Below are 20,317 nucleotides of genomic sequence, written 5' to 3' on the forward strand. Positions count from 1 at the left end.
TTGGCATATTTGCTGCAGCGTAACTAACCCCCAGGGGGTTGATTGGAAGAAGACTGAAAGCCTTGAAAAACAAACCAAAAGTTGGGTATGATAGTGCATGCTTTAATCCCGGCACTTGGGAACCAGAAGCAGGTGGATCTCTGTTACTTCTGGGCCAGCCAGGGCTACATGGTGAGACCCTGTCTTAAACAAAGAACGAACTCAAGGTCTGGAGTAACCTGGAGGGAGAAGGTGGTCAGTCCTGTAGTCTCAAATGTACTGATAGGCAGCATATTGAAAGAAAGAAGAGAATCTACCTGGTATGCTGTTCCCAGAGATAGAAGAGGTGGGAAGGAGAAAGGAGAGAAAGGAGGAGAGGGACATGGCATGGTGCTGGGAACGGTAAGGGGAATGTAGATGACTCAGAGGAATTGGAGTAGAGGAATAGGTGGATAGAAGGAGCTGACTGCTGTGCCTCAAAGGATTTGTCAGGTCTTAATTAGAATTTATCACCCTTACACTGTACAGTAAAGAAAGATACCCAAGGGGACTACTCTCTTTTTATTAGTCACTTCATTTGACATGCTAGGTGTTTGGTATCTGATTGTCTTAACATCACATCAAAATTGGAAACCTTGAAAATTCTGACTTACTCTAGGATATTTGAAAACCTCACTGGTAGTAATTATATTTCTGATATCGGACTGATTTTTTTTCCCTGTGAACATAGTAGCTTTTCTTTTAGTGTGGAACCATAGTGAAATCTATGTATAGACATTTAATAACCAACAAAATTTTAAGACTTAGTTGCAGGAAAATAATCAGTGCAAATAATTAAATGATGATTAAAAGAACAGTACCATCTGTGGTCACTCCTGTAAGCAAAGGTGCAGTGAAATCAATGAACTGGATCACTCTTTGGGTAGAAAGAAAGGTTTATTTGGGAAATTCAAAACTGCCATGGCTATCTCTCTTAGGGACTGCTACAACAACTTGAAAGAATATCAGGGAGGCCTGCAGGTCAGAAGAACTTGGGAGTTAGCCTGGGGACTTTGGTATGTGTTACAGGCATGTGTTAATAGGGAACTGGGTACCTGGTTACCTGAGGTAGTTGGCTGTGGGCAGATAAGGGGAAGTAATGGCTCTTCCTTACAAACAGAAATCTCCTTCACAAGTTTCTGAGGAATCCTGGTTTTAGGCTTTTGTTTCTCTCCTAGCAGTCCTTCTGTTTACCTAGTCGGAGTCCACCCTGAGCTGTCAGTTATGACATTGTCAGTGGCACTGCCATTTTGGAGGGCCCACTTTAGACCTAACAGTCCCAAGTTGCAATGTCCTGTTTTACCTTTCTGTCCTGGAGGGTGGATGGTGATGGTTTCTATCCTATTTCCTCCCCCCCCTCCCGTGTCATTTTTGTAACTTTGATTGTGCAATGTATTCAAATTTTAGAATGTTAAAAGTTCAAGGAAATATGGGTCTCGGAATTAAAGCTTTGCATAATCCCAGAGATTGGTGACTAGAGACCAAGTTGGACAGTATAGTAGAAAGGTACTCCAGGCGGTGGTGGCGCACGCCTTTAATCCCAGCACTTGGGAGGCAGAGCCAGGCGGATCTCTGTGAGTTCGAGGCCAGCCTGGTCTACAGAGCGAGATCTAGGATGGGCACCAAAACTACATGGAGAAACCCTGTCTCGGAAAAAAAAAAAAAAAGAAAAGAAAGGTACTAAACACTGAGTTTAGTTTTTATCTTTGCAATCAGTAACAAAGTCTCAGGCTAGGGGTCTAAATGTGAAGCTGTGCAGTTTAGCCACAGTTGGGTTTTTCCTTTATATGTATGTGGGTCAGTATTAGGATCCTCTTCAATTGTTCTTCACCTTTTTGAGACAGGGTCTCTCATTGAACTTGAAGTGCACCAATTTGCCAAGACTGACTGGCCTGCAAGTCTCAGGGATTTTCAAGTCATTCCCCCCCTGAGTGTTAGAATTGCAGGCATGTGCCACCATACCAGGCTTTTACATGGGTACTGGAGATCAGAAGTCATTCATGTTCGTGATGACTATCCGAGGGGATTCACATCCATCTGTATAACCTGAGTAGAATAATCACTGTTAATAATTACTGGTCTCCTAACTATTGATTTCTATATAAAAATGATAGAATTGAGTTTCAATCTTTGAGTTTTATACAGTTGTGTCAGTCTGGGACTCTACAGTGGAATTTTGAGTACAACTTTGAGAAAAGAAATTTCATTGTGTCAATAGATGGAGTTGCTCTAAACATGTTTTTTTAATTATATATATATATATAATTAGTTTCAAAATGTGTTAGTCTACAGTATCTGACTTGATCTTATTGAGATGAGCTAGGTTGGGAATGGAATTATGTTCATTTTGTTAGTGAAATTAAACAATTGTGTTTAGTCTTAAACCATTGTTTGAATTTGATTATATTAGAGTATTTGGGATTCTAACAACCAAAAGTGAAATCCTACCACTGAAGAAAACCCCATCAGTATCACTTTCTCATCATTGCTTGTATAACACATTATATACATTCTCCAAGTTCTGACTTGCATATCCTGTGAAGCTTTGCTTCCTATCTTTTCTACTTTAGCAAGTTGAAGCACTTTGATTATTTTGAGTTTTAAGTATGTTTAATGTCTTATCCATTCTAGGAAACTACTTAAATACAAATATGTTTTTTATTTTTTGCTATACCTGGCACCTTGTATGTTGAAATGCACTGAGAGTAATAAAATAACTAAATGGAATGGGGCCAGAATTAAATTTAATGGCCCAATATTGCAGACTGGGGAGTAAAACTTGATCTTTAGGGTAGAGGAAAGGAAATAACAGTCTATCACTTTTTAGATATGCATATAAATGTTTCTTTATGAAGGAATTTAAGAATTCAAACACTATAGATGGAACAGTAAACTTTTATGTGTACGATGGTCACTGAAGAAATCAGATAGAAAAAGATTAAATTCTTTTAATTAAATGAAAATGAGAAAAAACAAACAAACAACCAGAACCTTTGGGATACAACTAAGGAAGTTATAAGAGGAAAAATCATAGCTTTGAGTGCTTACATTAAGAAATCAGCAGAATTCAAGTAAATAACAGTACACCTCAAGGTCTCAGAACAGTCCAAACCTAAGAGGAATGTCAGCAAGAAATAATGTATACCAAGCAGAAATTAATGAAATAAAGGCTAAATGAGCACTCCATAGAGTCAGTTGAAGAGCAGGTTTTTTGATTGACAAATTTTTAGCAAACTAAACAAAAGAAGAAATGATACAAATTAATAAAATTAGAGATGTAATAAGCTATAAAGTTGAAGTAGTAATAATGTCTCCCAATGAAGCCCAAGATCAGACAGCCACTGTCAAATTCTACCAAACCTTTGAAGAAGAGCTAATGTCAGTGCTTCTCAAACTGTTCCATAAAACAGAAAGGGAGGGAACCTTACCAAACTCATTCTACGAAGCCAGCATTACTCTGGACAAGGGCATATAACACTGGATAAAGACAACCAATAAAAGAAAGTTGTGGATTGATTTCTCTGATGAACATATGAAAAAAAAAATTGGATAAATTCTTACAGACCCAATTTAAGAACACATTAAGATCATGTACCATGAACAAGTTGACTTTGTTCCAGTGATACAACATACAGAAATCAATAAATATAATACAAAACTTAGATATAAGGACTGAAATCACATGATCTCAATAGATGCAGAAAAAGCCTTTGATAGAATTCAGTACCCCTTCATGATGAAATCCTAGAAGAAACTATAAACAGAAGCATACCACAATATAACAAAGGCTATATAATAGATAATAACTATAGGCATATCCTCTAAAGTCAGGAGAAAGACAGGAGTGTCCACTGTGTCTGATCTTATTCAATATAGTGCTTGAAGTCTTAGCTAGAGCAATAATATAAGAGAAAAAAGGAAACAGGAAAAGAGGTCCAACTATCTTTATTTTCATACTATGTGACCTTTTATTTAAATACTCTAAAGACTCTACCAGGTTACTTAGACCTGATGAACATTTAACAAAGTAACAGGACACAAAATTAATATACAAAAACAAAACAGTATCTTTCCTATATATCCTTAACAAACATGCTGAGAAATTTGGGAAGAAGTTCCCTTCCTAATAGCTTCAACAAACAGAAACTGCACAGGAATAAACATAAGCAGTGAGATAAGACCTCTACCATAAAAACTTTAAAGACCCTGAATAAAAAAAAATGAGAAAGACCTCCCACACTAACTGATTAACAGAATTAGTATTGTGAAAATGATAATTTTTATCTAAAGTGGTGTGCAAATTCACCTCTGTATCCTTCAAGTGATAGTCTTCCAATGACACTTTATTTTCCACAGCTATTTAAAAAAAATCTAAAATTTTTCATACGGAAGCACAAAAGACCCCAAAGTATCAGTAGTCCTAAGCAGGAAGAGATGAGTTTCTAGAGTAAGAGGACATAGACATAAATAGACATAGTAACATTTGTAAACAATGGTGTCAAAAACACATTCAAAAGCTTTAACAAATGGCACCCACAATATCAATTCTGACTGGAGCAGAGAATGTATAACCTGAAACTGTTAGAGGAAAGCCAGTAAAACACTTCATGATACAGGTTCTATTAGACACATTTCTGTTGCTGTGGGAAATATCCTGACAGAAACAGCCTAAGGGAGAAAGAGTTTCATTTGGCCCCAAGCTTGAGGTTGTAGTTCATCATGTAAAGGAAGTCTTGGCACCTCAGGAGCTTGAGGCAGTTGACCACATTGTACTACAGTCAGAAAGCCAAGAGTGATGAATGCCTGTGCTCAGCTGCACCTTGGGACTCCAGCCCAGGGAATGGTGCCATCCACTTAGGCTGGGTCTTCCCACCTCATAAACTGGTACAGACAGTCCTTCACAGACGTTTATAGATAATTCCTCACAGGTATATCCAAGTCTGCCCTAATCTGGATAATCCCTTCCAGACATGCTGAGAGGCTTGTCTCCTAGGAGATCTTGATCTTAGATCCTGTCAAATTGACAGTATTAACCATCACATAGGCATGGTCAAGAACTTTCTGTAAGAGTCCAGCAGCACAGGAAATAATGTAAGAATTGATAAGTGGGAACACATGAAATTAAAAACCTTCTATACAGCAGAGTGGAGAGAGCCTACAGAATTGGGGTGGGGATTCCAACTATATATCAAAGAGGAGTCTGATATCTAGAATACATAAAGAGCTGCCAAAATTAAACACCGAAAAAAAAATCACCTAGTTAATAAGTGGGTTACTAAACTGAAGAGAAAGTTGTCAAAAGAAAAAGTACAAATGACCAATAAATACTTGAAAAAAGTATTCAACATTTTCAGCTGTACATTAAAACTGCTGTGAGTTTCCATCTCACCCCAGTCCAAATGGCTACCATCGAGAAACCAAATGACAATAATTGGTGGTAAGAATGTGGAGAAATTGAAACCCTTATCATTCACTCTTTTGGGATTGTAAACTAGTGTAGCCACTATGGGAGTCAGTGTGTAAGTTCCAAAAGATAAAAGAAGAAGAAAGAAAAAAAAAAATAGAACTACCATATGACCCAGCCATACCATTCCTGGGTAGATTACAAAGGACTTTGTATTTTAGCACAGATGCCCTGGTATCCTTCAGAGAAAGTCACTGCTGGTTTAGCAGACAATGAGAGGTTAATTTCCTCAGTCAAAGGTAGAAAAGGCAATATTTCAGGGGGTGAGAGTAGGCGTACATCTTCTGAGGGTAGAGAGACTACTTCTTCAGGTGAGATAAACCCTTGAGAATCTAAGGGTTCAGTTTTCAGTTTCAATGGAGTGGTCTGACACATTCCCATCCCAAGTGACAGGATCACTTTCTTTACTAATTAATGCCCTTTCTTTAACTCTTGACACTCTCTGAGTCTGGGACTTAAATTTTCACTTTAATTCAGCCAATCTTATAATGAGGGCTTCAGTTTGATTTTCCACAACTTGAGCTCTGTGGAAACTTAGCAACCTTTAGGCTGTTTATGCACATCTGGAGGCTGTCTATTTATCATTCAGTCCATAGCTGTCTTTCACTGTATTCTGAAGTACTAGAAATTGGTTAATTTTATCATGGAGCTCATTCTTTTCCTTTGTCAGTTTGTCTAGAAATCCTAGGAGCAACTGATCAGTATCATAATTTTCCTTATTTTTCCACAAATTGTCAAAAGTTTTATATACAGAGTCACCAAATCTGTTGCCTCTCACAACTGGTGAATCATGAGAGTCAAATGCATTTGTCTCCTTAACTTTGTAAAGCACACCAGGGGTTTTCAGTAATCTCTGAGCTTCTAGGAGAGCTTCAGTAACTGTAAGTGTTGGCAAATTAGAAAGCTTATTCCATATTCTTACAATATTCAACCTTATACTCTGTTCCTCCAGAACCCCACTCCAGGTACCAATTTCTGTCTTAGGTAGGGTTACTATTGCTGTGATAAAACACTACGACAGGGAGGAAAGGGTTTTATGCTTCCACATCACTGTTTATTACTCAAAGAAGTCAGGACAGGAACTCAAACAGGGCAGGAACCTGGAGATAGGAGCTGATGCAGAGGCCATGGAGGTGTGCTGCTTACTGGCTTGTTCCACATGGCTTGCTCAGCCTGCTTATAGAAGCCAGAACCACCAACCCATGGGTGGCCCCACCCACAACGGGCTGAGCCTTTTTATGTCAATCACTAGTTAAGAAAATGCTACACGGGCTTGCCTTAAAGCCTGATCTTATGGAGGTATTTTCTCTGTTGAGGCTCTCTCCCTTCTGATGACTCTGACTCTAGCTTGTGTCAAGTTGACATAAAACTAGCTGGGACAGCAGAGATACTTACACATTCATGTTTATAGCTGCACTATGCACTACAGCCAAAGTAGTAACCAGCTTAGATGTCCATGAGCAGATGAATGCACTAATATATAGTCCATGTATACAATGGAATTTTGTTCAGCTGTATCGTGTAGGAAAATGGATATAACTGTAAATCATGTTAAATGAAGTAAGCCAGACACAGAAAAACAGATGTTTTCTCTCATATGAAAGCAGGATTTTAAATGTGTGAGCTGGATTTAGAATAGGGACTGTGAAGATGTGAAGGATCTTAAGTGAGAAGGTAATAGAATACCTGTGACATAAAAAGAGACTACTTGTGAAGGTAAAGATGATGAGGAGAGGACATGGGGGATGAATTGCAATATAGTGTAATGATACATATGTGTGAAAATGTAGTAATAACATTCATTGCTTTGTATATTAAAAATATTTAAAAATTGAAACTAAGACAGGTTAATTAAAAATATTTTACATTTTTATTTGGTGTGTGATGTGTGTAAGAGAAAAATGTCTCACTGCAAATGTGTATAAATAAGGACAATTTAAAAGAATCCATTTTTTCTACTGTGTGGTTTCTTGGGGATCAAACTCAGGTTCCCAGACTTGATGGGAAATGCCTTTAGCCACTGAGCCATTTTGCCAGTCCCCTACTTTGACGTAAAAATGATTTGTGTGTGTGCAGGAGTGTCTATGGGTGTGAGTGCATGTGCATCACTGTGTGTGAGTAGAGCGCAAAGGACAGCTTTTGGGAATTGGTTTTCTCCTTCCACCTTGGATTCTTGGCATCAAAAGTCAGGTGGTCAGACTTGCATGGCAAGCACTTTTATCTGCTGAGCTATCTTGCCAGCCCAGAGACCTATTTTAATAAAAGAGGAAGAAGGTGCAGGCTGGAGAGATGGTTCATTGGTTAAGAACACATACTGTTCCTCCAGAGGACCTGAGTTCTGTTACCAGCACCCACATCAGCTATGCACAACAACCTATTATAACACCCTCTTCTGGCCTCCTCAATCACCCATATGCACATGGCATATACTCACACAGGCACTCTTACACACAAAGAAAAAAATTTAAAAAGGGGAATGAGGTAAACCAGGAGCTGGATCTATCTAATAATAAAGTCACTTATAATTTTAGGGGGAGGTCAGATGCTGGGTATAGAACCCAAGGCATTGCACATGCTAGGCAACTACTTTACCACTGTCTACATTACATCCCAAGCCCTTGCTTATTTTGAATCAGTCTTGCTGTGTATCTCACGCTGTTTTGGAATTTGGGATCCTCTTGCCTCTGCCTCCTACGCACTAAAATTACAAGTATACACTATCACACTTAGCTTACAGACTTGAACTTGTAAGAAATGAGAATTAAGGTAAAATGTTTATGATAATCTGTTGTTTCCATTTTAATTTTTCACAAACTGTATTACTATGTCATATAATAGCAATCCTGTATTCAGTCATCTGATTTAGACTGGAAAAACGGAATTTCAAAATTCCCTCAAGAGATAAATCCTTGCCTGGCTAAGCATTGTGTTATATGATGTTTATATTGTCTAGTGACCTTTCTTGTTGAAAGAGTAATAAGAGAAGCCCTTCAGCATTGGCTTTTTAAAAATTTCATCTACACTGACCTCTTTGAAAGGAAAACTGCAAAATGTATTTTTCATGATGTTCTTTAGATTGTAGACATGAAATCAGGAAGCATAGAACTTAATGTTTTGGGCTCATTTACAATTATAAATTTAATCTGTAAATTAAATGCAAAGACAACAACAAATAGCAAAATGCAAATTAATGCAATTATTTGGCATGACAGTTTATGTTTCTCTTTCATTGTAGAAATAAAATGGCCTTAGGTCTGGTTTTATTTTTCTATCTGTTTCACTGTTCTAACTGCAGTGATAATAAATGTTGCAAGTGGCTGTTTCAAGATAGTATTAATGACCTCAGGGCTTGTTGGTAAGTTCAGGATAATGAGATCTCATACCTAACCAAAACACTTGCTAGCAAGCATTCCTCAAATACCAGTTTTAATGAGATGTTTTGTTTACTGCAAGATAGGGCTAGTATTATACTATTATTGAAGTCTTTACTAAATGGTTTTCTAAACCACTTGTTGCTGGAAGTGAGAACAGAAAGTGTCGTTGAATATTATAGCCGTATATATTGCTGGTGAATGTTTGCAAGGTTTTCTACAAAGAAGGGATTTGTGTAAGGCTTGCATGGATTCTGGACACCTGTGGTACTAGCTGTCTTGACTCTACCAGGTCTACAGTACCTTGTGATCCTGTGTTTTAAGTTTTACTTGTATGTTTTTGCTCTATACATACTTGAAGCTGTCTGTGTGTAAAGTGTGCCACAAGGACATTTAACCTGAATGAGCATTTCACACAGCTGTAGAAATAGTTGTGAAAGCTTCGTAATGCTTGTGGAGATGGTGGTTACTCAGGATTCAGAATGTTTATCATTGTTGATAGATTATCTTTGGAATGAAAATGTGTATGTAACTCATAGACTTCTTTTCTCTTCTTTGTGACCTCTTGTATAGGAAACCAGTTAGCAAATCTATTTTTCTTATACTACCTCAGGGTCCAGAATAAAAAAAAAAAAAACAAAAAACGGCTAAACACAGCCCTTCCTAGAGTAATGAGAGATACAAACAACAACCTATAGACAGATTGGTATGCATCTTCAAGGTATGCAGAGGTATGTGAGAACAAATGAAACAAACCCAATTATGTAAAGGGAAGACTTGAGATTACATGTGGAAAGGATCTTTGAATAGGATCTTGAAGGATGAGAGGCAGAGGAAAGGTGGGTTTAACTAGGCAGAGAGAAGAACTAAAACTCTTTGCTAAAATCAGCATAATGATTATCTCTTTCTAACAGTATTCTTTCTCCTTACTGTTCTTGAATTCCCTTCATATTTGGGTAGAATTGAGTTAAATGGCTGAACTCTTAAAAAGAATGAAAATATTCTTTCAATTTATTGTTATTATTTATGTGTATGAGAGGTGAACATGGTAGAGGTCAGAAGACAGCTTTTTAGAGTTGATGCTGTCTTTCCATCTTTTATATATGGGTTTTAGGAATTGAGCTCAGGTGAACAGGTTGTATGGCAAGAGCCCCACTGAGCCATCTCATTGGCTCTGAAATTTTTTTATAATGATCAAAATAAAATTTTGTTAGTTTGTTAATAGGCAAGTGTACTGATTGCAGCAGCAACCTTTTGAAGCAGCTGCTCAAGAAAAGCCTGCTGTTCCTGAGTTAAGAGTTTAGCTGTTAGTTTAGGGTCCCCAAATAGCACACCTCCTAGTAGAGCAGGACACTTTCTTCTCTTAGCAGTGGCATGTGACAGCATGTACAAAGTACTTGCAGCCAGTGAAGCCCACTTGAGCCTTGGTTAGTGTCCAGGGCTTTTCCTGATGATCAGTCACCAGCCATTGTATTAGTTAAACATTGCATCACTATGACAAGCATCTGACAGAAACAAGTTGAGGATTACTGTTCTTAGCTTTAATGAAGGGCTTAGTCTGCTCAGAGTTTAGAAATTGTAGCCATCAAGTTGGCGAGGGTGTGGCAGAGCATCTTAAATGGGTCTCCCTCCCTCTCCTTCCCTCCCTCTTTCTCCTCCCCCCCCTTTCCCCCTCTCTCTTTTTTTCTCTCATTTTACTCTATTCAGATCTCTAGAACTTAGGACAATAACATCCACATTAAGGGCAGGTCACCCCACCTGTAACCCAAATCCTCCCTCAGAGGTGTGCTTTACAAATCTAGATAGTTCTCAACCCAGTCAGGTTGATGATCTAGATTAACTATCAGTCTATAGGCTTATGGTCTGCATAACAGCTGAGCTAAGGACTAACTGCCTCCATCCCAACAAACAAAAAATAGGTCTCTTCTGTAAATTACACTGTAAGTGCCAATGATCTGGTCAAATTGGTACTATGTGACCCCAAGCCTTATACATACAGAAACATTCTTATCAGAGAGCATATCCTAGAGGCTCAGCACTCACATCCAGTCAAGGACAGTTACTCTTGGGAATATGCTGTGTTGTTCAACTCAGGCCTGCTAAGTACAGCACACTAGCCATTTAAGAAAAAAAGCTTTCTTCTGGCCTGCTGTCTACCTAGCTACTCCCTTTCTAGATATAATGAACCTCCCAGGTCTCATCATTGTTGGCCATTCCACCTAACTGGACTTTTCCCTCGCCACTGAGTAATTGGATCACTTATTGTGTTGTTCATTCAGCAAGCAGTTTTTAATGCTGCTGTCAGGCATAGGGCTCTATGGTGGATTTTCAGAATGGGTATGGGTCTCTGACCCCACAGAACTTACATTTTCTTAGAGGTGGAAATAATAAAAGCATTTCTGGTAAGTTAACCTCATTAGAGGATATGGGTGTATATGTGGGAAAATGTCGGTGACAGCAGATACTTCCATAAAGGGGTCATTCCTAGAGTTGAGCCACAGAGACCTAATAGGTACAGTGGACATGTAGCTAGTTTGCCCATGTGGCTGGCATATATAAACTGTTCCTGGAATAGTCTACCCCATAATAGTTAGAAGGTATGTGTCTTAGAGTTTGCACAAGAGTGAGTAGAAAACCAGTGACTCAATAGGAATCTATTTCTATTAACTTCATTGCTGCGAATCTACTGAAATGACATTTCTAAGCTGTATTGAGTTTGTGGCAGTATTTTCACACATTGCTCCCCAATCACCTGTGAGGGGTGTGAGGTGTGTATGTGGATGTCTAATTTAGGGCCAGTAACAAGTGTAACTCTGTTTTGTTTGAAATGGGAGGGCAAATGCTTGTCTTATCTAGATGAAATTATGTGTAATTCTTTTCTAGGAAGCAGATTTGGGGAGGGTAAAAGCCTAGGTTGAAATTTCACTAAATTACCTAGACTTCTATATATATGTCATTCTTCAACATTCTAAGAGTAATAAAAGTTTTTTATTTGAACAGTACATAAGTTGTGTTATAATAGATCAAAACTGTATTAACAGTGTAAATATTGAACTTACAAACTGAACCTTGGGATTCTTTTTCCTAATAAAATTTTGTTCTCTTTTTCCAGCATTACAGTGTTTCTGCCACCTCTGTACAAAAGATAATTTTACCTGTGAGACGGATGGTCTTTGTTTTGTCTCAGTCACAGAGACCACAGATAAAGTTATACACAACAGTATGTGTATAGCTGAAATCGACCTAATTCCTCGAGACAGGCCATTTGTTTGTGCGCCATCTTCCAAAACTGGGGCTGTTACGACAACATATTGCTGCAATCAGGACCACTGTAATAAAATAGAACTCCCAACTACAGGTAAGTTGTTGTATTAGCACCCCTGTCTTTCCTTCAGGATGCTAAAAGAAAGCTTCTAGACTGTCTACAAATTTAGAACTGCCAGGGTTTACAGAAGTCATCAAGCTCATCTTGTTGAAGGTAGAGGCAAAAAGTGACCTGTCCACAGTTGTAGATTATGAGTAGCTAGGATCCTGACTCCTGGGTGTGTGTTGTTAGAGAAAGCAGTGCTAGGAGACTCAGTGAGATCTGCTACATGGGAGTAGCCTCTGCAAAGTGAATTCTAGACTCTCATAGGGCAGCATGTCCTTAGGGTTTCCCTACCTCGTCCTCAGAGTGAATTTCTCATTCCTTGTACAATGTACCTACATCTTAATGCAATCCAATCAACAAGCCTTTTAATGGGCAGAAATCAAGTGCACTGAACAGTCTAGATGTTTTTATTTTATGATTTTTTTTTACCTTGTTTATGATCTGTATGATGTGATACCATGTACTTAATACTTTTTTTTTTTAAAGGTCCTGGAAGGGCTAGAAAGATGGCTCAGCAGTTAGGAGTACTTGTTACTCTTCCAGAGGACCCAGACTTGATTCCCAGCACCCATATGGTGCCTCACAACTGTCTGTGACTTGAGTTCATGTGATCTGATGCCCACTTCTGACCTCAAGCACGTCATGCATGTGGTACACAAACATACATGCATATAGGCAAAACACCCATACACATGAAAGAATAGTAAATGGTGCTGATAGAGCCAGTAATTTTAAGATTCTGAATTAAATAGAAATTTGCCACTTTCTCCAAGTCCTAGATTCTTATTTTAATAGTCAAAAGAATATAAAATGGGAGAAAAACCTATATTAATGCTAACAGAATTAATGGAAGAATGAATGCCAGAAGAAGGAAGGAAGGAAGGAAGGAAGGAAGGAAGGAAGGAAGGAAGAAGAAGGAAGGAAGAAGAAGGAAGGAAAGAAAGAACATAAAGTAAAGGCATGGTGGCACATACCTTTAAACCCAGAACTCAAGGGGGCAGAAGCAAGAAGATCTCTTGAGTTTGAGGCCAGCTGGTGTCTCTGTCTGTCTCTCTGTCTCTGTCTCTGTCTCTGTCTCTCTCTCTCTGTAATCAAACACTGAATTTTCATCTTGATGTTTAGACATAATAAACTCTAGAGCTACAGGAATACTTTGTCCTTTGTTAAAAAAAGAAAAAAACTTCTAATGCTATTGTTGTCAGTTTTTGTCTGCTTGTTTGTTTGAGACACGAGTCCCTTGTAATTCAGTACTTATTTAGATGAACATCCAAAGGTTGAACTCTGACCTCCACATCTCCTCCTGCAGAGTGTGTGTGTGTGTGTGTGTGTGTGTGTGTGTGTGTGTGTGTGTGTGTGTATGACACCAGACTAGTAAAAATCCTGTGCTTGCCTTCAGTATAAAACTAGGGATGAGTTGCTACAGGAGCAAATGTTAGATTCTCCTTTCAGGAGCATCTTGTTCCAGTCCTCAGGGTAAACCCTGGTGCTCACTGTGACTGGCCCAGTGCTCAGAGCTCATGTTGACTAAAGTAGGAGGCACACCTGTAGCTCAGGAAAGAGGCACAGAAGGGAGACAGCCTTCCTCATAGTTTTAGCAAGCTATGAAGCTCTCTGTGGCTAGACTCCGTGGCTCTTCCAGCCTGTAATTTCTTGGTGACATTTATATAGGCATCTATAGTTATAATATGGCAAAGAAAATGGTGATTCCTGAATTTCTCATTTCTATTGTTTGAACTTGAAATATTTAAGTGGAAATTTATAGAACCCTATGGAGAACTCACCTCATTTCTCCTCATTTCTGATTCCAGTTAGCAAGCAGCAAAACTATAGCAAAGGAAAAGAGTCAGTGCTTCAAAAGATGTAGCCTAGATGGGTAAGTTCAATTAGATGGCCTCCTACACTATAAGCTGCCACTTGTTAGCAAAGAACTTTCAGTTCTCACTTATTAACGATAAATGAGAACATTTAAACCATTATTAATGATTACTTCAAGAGAACCACTTGCTGTACAAATAGATTTGATAAAAGGTTGAAGATAGAGCTAGGTAATCCAAAATACTTACTAGAAATCCAGAAAATGACAGACTACAGAAAATAATATTAATCAAGATTAATGAACTACTTAAAATTATTAAAATTCATTTTCTTTAAAAAAAATTTTAAACTACAATTATTTATGTGTGTGCATGAGTCTGCATGTGCTGTGTGTGTGTGCTACTGTGTATGTGCGACTAGGAAGAATATTTCCAGCTGACTTGCACACACTGCACTAGGAGAGCTCTTGAAACCCAGGAGACCATACTGTTACCTGTCGGTCATCCCTTAGGGAGGAGATCCTCAAGCCCTGCCAGTTGCTACTTTCCAGCCTCCTACCTGTCTTCTCTCTGAGCGGGTACACTGTATCCAGTGTACACACGAGTGCGTCCATAGGAAGTGTACGTGGTTGTGTGGGGAGAGGTGCAGGCACTGGTGTGTTCAATCACATAGAAGATGGATTGTTTTTTCACTAACAGTTTATATTTTTTTAACATTTATTTATTTGTTTGTTTGTTTATTTTGTATATGTGTGCTGGTGTGCATGTGCCACAGTGTGTATGTGTGTGCACGCATGTGCACATGTCAGAGGACACCTTGTAGGAGTTGGTTTTCTCCTTTGTGGCTCCTGGGGATCGAACTGAGGTTATCAAACCCAGTAACAGACATTTTTCCCTACAAGCCACCTTGCCAGCCCAGTATAGTTTTTAAGCATAGGAAAAAAAGCGTCAGTGCATTTAACACGGGTTATCTAAAAAGGAGGAAAATGTTCAGATTTTCCATTTTATTCAAGTATTGGGGGAAGTGAAATATTATTTGCCGCCAAAATTCTTAAAGTAATCCAAGACTTTTCATATACAAAGGTAACAGCTGTCTTCAGGTAACTAATTAAATATGCAGTATATAAAGATTTAAGTACTCTTTCTGAAAGAAATTGCTAGAAATAGAATTCTGTATAAGTTAATCGAAATGAAGATGTAAAGAATGAAAAATATTGGTAAATACCAAAAAATAATTAATATACTTTTAAGTACTATATTTGAGATTATAATATCACATTCTCCCTTCTCTTTCCTCCCTCCAAACCCTCTCATAAACTTTCCTTGATCTCTCTTTTAAATTCATGGCCTCCTTTTTTTTTAATTGTTGACACATATATGTGGTTATTAATGTGTTTTTTAAATGAGCAAAAATTAATTTATTAAGAGTTTAAGAAAATAATTGGTATGTAATTAAAAATACAATTGGCAAAAATAGTTTAGAAAGAATGTATATGTACAAACTATTGTAAAAAGAAGGGTTTTTAATCCCAGAGCTAGAAGGCAGAGGTTGGAGAATCCCAAGTTTGAGGCCAGCCTGGATGAACTACATGGTAAAACTCTGTCTCACAAAAAAAAAAAAAAAAAAAAAAAAGGATGGGAGGGTTTAAAAAGAAAAATAAATAAATGAATAAATAACTAGAATAAAAAACAAAAGTAAACAAGGAAGTGTTTTGGTTTTTAAAAGTTGATGAAAATGTATATACTAAAGTATGAGCCTTTGCAAGATCATGAGGAAATAGATAATTTGTAAAACCTTTATTAACTATATATTTTCCCCCTTGCTATAAACCTGCTGTAGACTTGGAATAAGAAGATAAGACCAAAGTGCTTTATAAAAAACGATTATTGGAAGTTGTTGGAAGTTGTTTCAAATGATTGGTTCCTTTACTAGTTCATCTGAGGTGACAAATGGGGAAGGAGGTGTAAGATGCTGGTTAGCTGACTGACCCAGTGATGGATTAGAAGATGGGTAGGGGATGCACAAGAAGAGTAAGAGGGAACTGACGGAGCTGAAGGTCCAAAGGGGAGGGGGCAGGGAGAGAAGGCAAGATGGGGAGAGGACGGAATGGGGAGAGAGAGGACAGAATGGGGAGCTCGTTCTGGCCTTGAGCCCTGTGTGACGAGGCTCTAGGACTAAGTGATAGCAGTGAACACTTGGGAAAATATGGAGGGTTTGGAAAATGTGGGTACCACCTACAGTGTTTTTGTTCTTGTTGATGTTTGTTTCATTTGAGGACCTTTTTCAGAAAAGCAGTCCCCTGGCCTCGGTCCTGTGGAGCTGGCCGCTGTCATTGCTGGTCCAGTCTGCTTCGTCTGCATTGCACTTATGCTGATGGTCTATATCTGCCACAACCGCACTGTCATCCACCATCGTGTGCCAAATGAAGAAGATCCATCCCTAGATCGCCCCTTCATTTCAGAGGGCACCACCCTAAAAGATTTAATTTATGATATGACAACATCAGGATCTGGATCAGGTGATGTCATTGTTTACCTTTTCTTAAATCTTAATAAATCACTTTGGCCAATTTATTTAATTAGCTGGTTGGGGCATTTGGCTTAATATGTTAAAATTTTGAGATAGTGTGAATGCTGTTCTAGATTGCAGCCTAATAATGAAGGTTGTTGAACTTGGTGTCTGTCTGACTACATAGTTTAGTGTAGGTAAGTTAGAGATTGCTTTTCCCATTGAAACCAGTAAGTCACTTACACAGTTGTATAAACTTCAGAGCATCCTCTCCTATAGAATGATACTTGGCTTTTCTGAGCTTGGGAGGTAGAAAGTAGGACACTTTTTGTTTGTTTGTGTTTGATTTTGGGTTTTTGAGACAATGTTTCTCTGTATAGTTTTGGCTGGTCTTGGAACTCTTTCTATAGACCAGGCTGACCTCGAACTCACAAATATGCCTGCCCTACCCAAGTGCTGAGATTAAAGGCCTGCACCACCACTACCCAGCTGGGACACCATTTTTATAAAGATAGAGCTGCCATTAAGAGATGCAGTTACCATTTTGCAGTTCTGGGACTGTTGGCCTGGAATTTGGAAGGCTATTTGCCGTTTTAAAGGTATGAAATTGTTATGTTAATGCAAAAGTGTGTGTGTGTGTGTGTGTGTGTGTGTGTGTGTGTGTGTGTGTGTGTGTTTTGCATGTGTGCACCTGCCTGCCTGCTAGCCACGGTGTACATGTGGAGTTCAGAGGACAACTTGTAGGATTTAGGCTTCTCCTCCACCATGTGGATCCTGGGGAACAAACTCAGGTTTCATGCTTATTGGTAAGTACCTTCATCCACTGAGTCAGTGGGCCAGTCCAATTTATTGTCTATTTTTAAAGTTAAACTATCGCATTTTAGTAGCTTTTTACATTTAAAGAAAATTTAAAAATAGTAATTCTATTAGTGAATGGACTATGATGTTAGCTTTTCTCAGTTTTGTTTGTTGATTTTTGTGAACTCAGAAATAAACTGGATGATTGCCAGAATCATCCTGAGGTAGATTTTTACATAAGAGTATTTTACTTTTTGTTTTTTCTTGCCTGTGGTTTGGAAGAAGACTAAGAGAAGTGTGTCTGCTTTACAATTTTGCAGTTTGATGTGTGGCTAGTAATCAGCAGGTCTAGATTCTGACACAAGCTCTATGACTTTGGTCAGTCTATTTCCTCTTTGGGCTTCTGTTTCCTTACAGAAATATAGAACAGATACTTTTGGTAAAAATGCTTAAAAGTGGTTTACTGAAGTCTTGAATGTGGCATACTACCATTTGAAAACTATTGATCAATTTAAAATAAGGGCTAAATTTGTGGCCATAATGAAAATTTGGAAATAAAAATCTGGCTGATTTCAAAAGAAATGATACTAAAAAAAATGTTGAAGTAGGAGTTGTGACTGAGGAATAGTGTAGTTCTGAAGCTCAAAAACCACATTAGTGCTCAGAACACATGTAATAATAGATGTCTTTACTTTAAGGAAATTAATACATAATGGTATATATGCATGCCTGCTCACTCATTAAGTATTTGAGGAACCTGATTTTACTATGACCTGAAGCCTTTGGTAAAAATGTGGCAATGAATATTCAGTAGTGTGTTCTTTCTCTGACTGCTAGAACACATGGAAGCTTGTACACGAAGCTCCCAAGCAGCCATAGAGACTCCTTAATTAGTCCCATATGAGAGTGAGGCAGTGAGAGGTTGGACTGGGCTAGAACAGCTGGAGTACTGGATATATGACACACTTTGGGAAGGAGAAGTAGACAAAAAGTATGTTAGGACTTTCCTGGTTTCTCCATTGATTCTGAGTTTTAATGCAAATGGTTCTCAAAGAAAAGTCTCCTCACAAGGGATCCTGGTCCATGATAAGTAGGAGACAAAGTTGCAGAAAACTAGAGTGATTACAGACTATTAATTAGTCACTTGGATCTGTTCTCTTATTGCTGAAGTTACATCCAGGGAAATTACAACAGCTCACAGTCACAAGCCCACTGAAAGGATTCAAGACATTGCCATGTAGATGACAGCTGATTTCTTTCTTTTTTTGATTTTTCAAGACAGAGTTTCTCTATGTAGTTTTAATGCCTGTCCTGGATCTCGCTCTGTAGACCAGGCTGGCCTCAAACTCACAGAGATCTGCCTGGCTCTGCTCCCAAGTGCTGGCATTAAAGGCGTGCACCCCACTGCCTGGCCGACAGCTGATTTCTAACAGAGGTTTGTTTATTTGCCTTTGCAATGTAGCTGTGTGAATTGGAGGATGGACTTACTCTTTGTCTTTCTACTTCCCTTGTCCGTCTGGGGCCATCAGGAGTTGTTCTCGCCCCCTCTTCCCCCAAGACCTCTCCATCATTTGCTAGCTCTGTGACCATGCAGCTGCTGTCTTGTGCTTGAGTTATTCCATCATTAAAGTCAAAGCAATGAGCAGTGCAAGTCATTGGATTGCTGTGAAGTCCAAGTGAGACAAGGTGTGTGTGTGTGTGTGTGTGTGTGTGTGTGTGTGTGTGTGTGTGTGTGTGAAGACTTAATACATTGAGTTATGTCCAGATGATAGGGATTGGTCTTAATTGAAAACATACTAAAGAACACTCACATAGGGCTTTTTCTACACTATGCAAGGAAAAAAAAAAGCTTTGTTTAGGATCTTCTTGTCTATCATAGTTTACAGTGTGCAGAATCCTCTCTGAACTCCAGAAAGGCAATCTTTTTTCCCTGTGTTCATATTAAAGCTTTAATGCCACTTTGTGTGTAGGACTCATACCCATGACGATGTCCTGTCTATTCATAATTCCCTGAAAATTCTTTTACTCATTGAGGAAAAGGTAAAACTGAATGTACCTTGGATTTGAATGCTCTTCTGTTTTAATTAGTACTATGAGTATATTGGAGGGAAAGTTCTAGTTCTACCTTGGAAAGGTACTTTTAATTTTCAGAACTGGAAGACTGAGGACCTAAGTTACAGTACCTCTAAATTTGAAGATAACCTACTCCCTCCTGCATTAATTTAGTCACAAGTCATACATGTGCTTGTATTTGAGCTGCAATTAGATTGTCAAGTATGTGGCAGTCTCTTAGTCCAGAGTCCTTAGGGCTTTTGCAGGTGTGTGATCTTGAACACATGGTTGTTAAGGCCTAATTTCCCTTATTGATATTTCCTCTCAAGCACTTTTAAAGGTATGGGAGATTAAAACAAAATGTAGAGATCTATGTTAGGCTTGATTTTTTATTTTTTTTTAAAAAGTAAGGTTTTACTACATTAATTATTATTGTATGTATGTTTCTTTGTGTGCACACAACACATGACATGAGGTGCATATAGAGGTCAGCAGTCAGTTTTCTCCTTCCTCCTTGTGAGAACCAGGATAGAACGCAGGTCCTTAAGCTTCATAGCAAGCTCCCTTACTCACTGAGCTACCTTGCTAGCCTGGCTTGTTTATTTCTGTAAGGAAATTGTTACATCTTAAAAAAAAAAAAAAAAAAAAAAAAAAAGCTCAAGTACTCATATGGATTAAACCCAATATAAATAATATGAAGAATCTAAATTTGTTCGCATTTTGTATCTAGAAAGGGAAGACACAATTTCTCCTTGTCCAGTTAGCCTTAATTAATCGTTCCTGTGTCTGTGTCTTTGTCAGGCTTCTTCAGACTTCCTATTTATGCTTGTTTTAATTCCTCCTTCTCTCCTTCCCTCCCTCCCTTCTTCTTTTAGGTAGGTTCTCTGAGGCTCAGGCCAGTCTTCCTGTCAGCCTACCAAA

General features: G+C 38.4%; 1 protein-coding gene across 2 annotated transcripts in view; it reads left to right on the top strand.

Annotated features, from left to right (window-relative positions):
- Positions 1 to 20,317, top strand: part of Tgfbr1 (transforming growth factor beta receptor 1) — a 62,149-nt gene that overhangs the window by 20,690 nt on the left and 21,142 nt on the right. The window contains exons 2-3 of one of the 2 annotated variants that reach the window (XM_028882773.2): positions 11,966 to 12,211; positions 16,314 to 16,556. In XM_028882773.2, coding sequence (XP_028738606.1) covers positions 11,966 to 12,211; positions 16,314 to 16,556 — 489 coding nt within the window. The remainder of the gene's footprint in view (positions 1 to 11,965; positions 12,212 to 16,313; positions 16,557 to 20,317) is intronic. The other variant, XM_028882774.2, reaches the window with a different exon arrangement.

Source organism: Peromyscus leucopus, chromosome 2, assembly GCF_004664715.2.
Source record: "Peromyscus leucopus breed LL Stock chromosome 2, UCI_PerLeu_2.1, whole genome shotgun sequence".
Classification (NCBI taxonomy): domain Eukaryota; kingdom Metazoa; phylum Chordata; class Mammalia; order Rodentia; family Cricetidae; genus Peromyscus; species Peromyscus leucopus.